Here is a 5,059-nt window from a genome sequence, read left to right as displayed (position 1 = left end):
GCTTGCTGGCTTGCAGGTGGGGCGGGGAGGACAGGAAAGGAGTTCTGACTCCAAGGACTCACTCCTGGGTGACAAGGAGAATGGTGATGAGGCTGCAAGTCAAGAGTCAGTGCTGACTTTGGGGAAGATGAGTTCAGTTTTGGTCATTCCTGTGTCTTACCCACTCACACAAAGGGCTTCCCTGATAGCTGGTAAAGAATCCACCTGCAATGCAGGAGATCCTGGTTCAATTCCTGGGTTGGGAAGATCCCCTGGAGAAGGGAAAGGCTACCCACTCCAGTATTCTGGCCTAGAGAATTCCATGGACTGTATAGCCCATGGGGTCGCAAAGAGTCGGACACGACTGAGTGATTTTCACTTTCACTTCACTTTTCACTTCACTTCACCCACACAGTGGAAATGAACCCCTGTCCTAGCTTCATCAATGTCCTGGAGCTTCCTGGTTATACATTTTAGTGGTAAGTGTTTTTCAGGCTTATGAAACTTTACTTGTAAAGTTTTTAATTACCTACTAGTTTTTACCATTTTTGGCTGTGCGGGGTCTTCGTTGCTGTGCGAGGGCTTTCTCTGGTTGCGGTGAGTGGGCAGTCCTCTCTGGCTGTGGCACTTCTCATTGCGGCGCCTGCTCTCATTGCAGAGCACAGGCTCTCGGCGTGCAGGATTCAGTAGTTGCAGCACTTGGGCTCAGTAGTTGTGGCACATGGGCTTAGTTGCTCCATGGCATGTGGGATCTTCCCGGACTAGGGATTGAACCTGTGTCCCCTGCATTGGCAGGCAGACTCTTATCCACTGAGTCCAGGTTTAAGAAATTTCAAGTACCTACTCATTATACATGATAATCAAGTACTCAGTTTTGAGCATTGTAAGTTATGAGCATGATGCTGGTATTAAAATGGGTCATATTGAAACCCCGGAAGATGGCGGCGGCGGAGGTGGCGGCGGCGGAGGTGGCGGCGCCGTCCTGACAGGAACCCGTCTCCGGGCCGCAGCGGCCGGGCGCCGTGCCGCTCCCAGCGGGCCTCCTGGGCACCCAGCCACCGCGCCGCCCCCTCCACGCCATGGAGCCCGAGCTGGAGGCCCAGGAGCAGAGCCGGCCGCGGAGGCGAAGCCGCAGGGCCTCGGGTCTCAACGCCGGCGGCGCCGCGGAGCCAGCGGCCGACACCCCCGGGTCCGGCCAGGACGGCAGATACTCCCTTCGGAGAGGTAGCTCCTTCACATTTTTAACACCTGGCCCCCATTGGGATTTCACTTTGAAAAGAAAACGAAGAGAGAAAGATGATGATGTCGTAAGCCTTAGCAGCCTTGATCTGAAGGAACCAAGCAATAAAAGAGTGCGACCTCTAGCTCGGGTCACATCCTTGGCAAATCTAATCTCTCCTGTAAGAAATGGAGCTGTCAGGCGGTTTGGTCAAACATTACAGTCATTTACCCTTCGTGGTGACAGCAGATCCCCAGCTTCAGCCCAAAAGTTTTCTAGCAGGTCGACAGTCCCAGTGCCTGCCAAGAGGAGAAGCAGCGCCCTGTGGTCGGAGACGTTAGACGGCAGCATGAAGCAGTCTCTAACCTCCAGGGAGATCAGACGTCAAGAGGCAATCTATGAAATGTCCCGAGGGGAACAGGACTTAATTGAGGACCTCAAACTTGCAAGAAAGGCCTACCACGACCCCATGTTAAAGCTGTCTATTATGTCAGAAGAGGAGCTCACACATATATTTGGTGATTTGGATGCTTATATACCTCTGCATGAAGATTTGTTGGCAAGAATAGGAGAAGCCACCAAGCCTGGCGGGACAGTGGAGCACGTTGGCCACATTCTTGTGAACTGGTTGCCGGGCTTGAATGCCTACAAAGGCTACTGCAGTAACCAGCTGGCAGCCAAGGCTCTTCTGGATCAGAAGAAACAGGACCCAAGAGTCCAGGACTTTCTCCAACGGTGCCTGGAGTCTCCCTTCAGCCGAAAACTGGATCTCTGGAGCTTCCTGGATATTCCTCGAAGCCGCCTTGTCAAATACCCTTTACTGTTGAAAGAGATTCTTAGACATACTCCCAAAGACCACCCAGATGTTCAGCTCCTGCAGGAGGCTATACTGATAATACAAGGAGTTCTCTCTGATATCAACGTGAAGAAAGGTGAATCAGAATGCCAATATTACATTGACAAGCTGGAGTATCTGGATGAAAAGCAGAAGGACCCTAGAATTGAAGCAAGCAAAGTGTTGCTCTGCCATGGGGAACTGAAAAATAAAAACGGACACAAACTGTACATTTTCCTATTTCAAGACATCTTGGTGTTGACTCGGCCTGTTACTCGAAATGAGCGTCACTCCTACCAGGTTTACCGGCAGCCCATCCCTGTCCAGGAGCTAGTCTTGGAAGACCTGCAGGATGGAGACGTGAGGATGGGAGGGTCCTTCCGAGGGGCTTTTGGCAACTCAGATAAAGCTAAAAACATCTTCCGAGTTCGCTTCCAAGACCCCTCTCCGGGCCAGTCCCACACTCTCCAAGCCAACGACGTGTTCCACAAGCAGCAGTGGTTCAGCTGCATCCGCACCGCCATCGCCCCTTTCCAACAGGCCACCAGCCCCTCGGAGTTCCACGAGGAGTGCGGGGAGAACCCCACCACCACCAGCAATGCTAGGGCCCAGAGACAGGCGTCCACGGCCTCCAGCATGACTCAGGGCGAAGCTGATGGAGACACTGCCGAGTGTGGCGCCCCGGTTCATACAGCAGACAACACTACGGGCGTAAAAGCACCCCGAGCCCAGACCAGCCTCCGCAAAGCCAGGGACAAAGCCCAGGTCGGTGGCAAGCGGAAGGAGACCCTGGTGTAAAGGAAGCTCTGGCTAGCAGCTGGGAGAGACTTTATTTATGACCTTGTACAGTTTTTCTTTCTGTCCTATGAGCACGGCAGCGTTACTTAGTACCGTCTCATGTCTTCTGTGTGTGTGGTTGGTTTTGGTTGTTGTTCTTTTATTTTTTTTAATGGCAGCTAAAGATATATATACAGATTACTGTTAAACTGCAGTTTTTTGTTTTTGTTTTTGTTTTTTTCCTTTTCAGATCATTTAGAACATGCAAACCTGGTATTTTTAATCAAATGAAATACTTAACGGGTATTCTCATTCTGCATTCATCATGACTTTTTAATACCAATTGTGATACTTACAGTATTTGCCAAAACTTAAAATTTTGCAAATACCAGGATTTTACCAGTGTTTCTTTGATGAACTTTGCATGCAGAATTTGAAATTGTAACATTGGCATCTAAGATCTACTTGGAATGTCTGTAATATTTCAAAATTTACATTGAAACATAAGTTCCTTGGAAAACAAACAAAACTTAATAGGTTTTCCATTTTGCCAACTGGAATGCTTTTTATTAGTTTGTTTTTCACTGCACATTCCTCATTTTTCATTGATTTAACCTGCCGATTATTTAATTTTTTTTATTGTAAAGTAGTTTTTAGTATTTCCTTTTTATTTTTTTACTTTGATCCCTTTTCAAATTGGCATGTCTTTAAAGTATTTTTCTCCCTTGATTAAAAATGTGTGTGTGTGTGTGTTTTTTTAAATCATATTAACTTTACCAAGTGAAATCAAGCCATACTGTTTTTGAGCCAATTAAGAAAATTGCGATTTTTAAAATGTAGTGTTTCAGGGTGGTGGACACACATGAAATGACTCAGTGTGTTCTGAACTACTGAAAGAAAACCATCTTAAGGATTTCATGGAAAGTTAATATTCTCTGAAAAGCAAGAGGGAAGGCAATTGACTGGTAATAGGTATTTTTTTTAAAAAAACAGATGGAAAAAGAGTGTAGTTTTGTCTTAAAGTAAAAATGTCTGCTTGTGCCAGACATTTCTGAGAAGAGATAGTAAAAGCTGAAGTCGAGAGTATGTAGTAAGTCGTAGAAGGCTTGGGGGATGTGAACTGTGTTTGCCTTGATTTACAGTACTTGCAAATAAGGGGTTTGAAAAGAAATGTGTTGAAAATTTGACCATATTAGATGCATTCTGGCAGATTTATTCGTTAAGAGGGGAAAAGAGATTGGTGTTTTACGCTGAAATGTTTCTGTTCAAATGCAATCATTGTCTTAGATGGGGGAGGACTGAAAACCCATGTCGTGGAAGATTTGTTATGGTGACCGTTCCAGTAAACGTGGACTGTTATGTGAACTGTAAAAAAAAAAAAAAAAAAAAAAATAAAATGGGTCATATTGTTATTAAAATGCCTTGATTGTGTTTTACCTTGGGAAACGTTTCCTTGTCATGACTTTACTTTGTGCTCCTTGAGAGAAAATTTCTCTCTGCTTTTGATGGGCATCCCCACTATTGTTCAGCAGTTCTGGTTGCTGATAACCTCCATTTTATATTGAGCTAAAAGTCATTTTCCTGAAACTTCTGCTCCAAGTACCCAGTTTTTAACTCCAGAAATCCACAGAACAAGTTAGCATTTTGGAGTCTAGAGGGTAGCAGCTGTGTTCCCTTATCTTCTGTCATTGCGCTCCACAAGGCTTGTCTCTCCATTGCTTTTTAAAAATTAATTTATCATATTTGGCTGTGCTGGGTCTTTGTTACTGTGCTGAGGCTGCTCTCTAGTTGTGGTGTGTGGGCTCTCATTGTGGCTCCTCTTGTTGCAGAGCATGGGCTCTGGAGCACAGACTCAGTAGCTGTGTGTGGTACATGGGCTCAGTTCCCCCGTGGCATGTGAAATCTTCCTGGACCAGAGATTGAACCCGTGGCGTTGTCAGGTGGATTCTTAACCACTAGGCCACCAGGGACGTCCTCTCCACTGCTTTTGTGTGAGTTCCTTTGCAAGAACCGCCACAGGCTGCTGCTGGAGGCATCTGCAGAGGCTCCTGCCTGCTTCCCAGGAGACGCTGCCCCTGGGGGTCCTGAGGGCGGCAGAGGCTGCCTATGCTTTGCCATGGCCTGAAGGTCTCTCTGCTGTATGATATCAGGAGTCTGATAAAGGGACCCTTAACCTTCAGACTTTTCATTGGTAAACCTTCCTTTAGAAGTGGACTCTGAATTCAAGAAGGGATTTAGAGCATGTGACT

At 46.7% G+C, this 5,059-nt stretch overlaps 1 protein-coding gene across 1 annotated transcript; it reads left to right on the top strand.

The window, feature by feature from the left end:
• Positions 1 to 939: 939 nt before the first annotated feature.
• Positions 940 to 4,002, top strand: LOC139033361 (neuroepithelial cell-transforming gene 1 protein-like). Its single transcript, XM_070462376.1, has one exon. The coding sequence runs from the start codon at positions 1,059 to 1,061 to the stop codon at positions 2,829 to 2,831; it is 1,773 nt and encodes a 590-aa protein (XP_070318477.1). The 5' UTR covers positions 940 to 1,058; the 3' UTR covers positions 2,832 to 4,002.
• The last annotated feature ends 1,057 nt before the right edge of the window (positions 4,003 to 5,059 follow it).

The sequence above is a fragment of the Odocoileus virginianus genome, unplaced genomic scaffold, assembly GCF_023699985.2.
Source record: "Odocoileus virginianus isolate 20LAN1187 ecotype Illinois unplaced genomic scaffold, Ovbor_1.2 Unplaced_Scaffold_3, whole genome shotgun sequence".
Lineage (NCBI taxonomy): Eukaryota > Metazoa > Chordata > Mammalia > Artiodactyla > Cervidae > Odocoileus > Odocoileus virginianus.
This window is presented reverse-complemented; position numbering and strand designations above follow the sequence as displayed.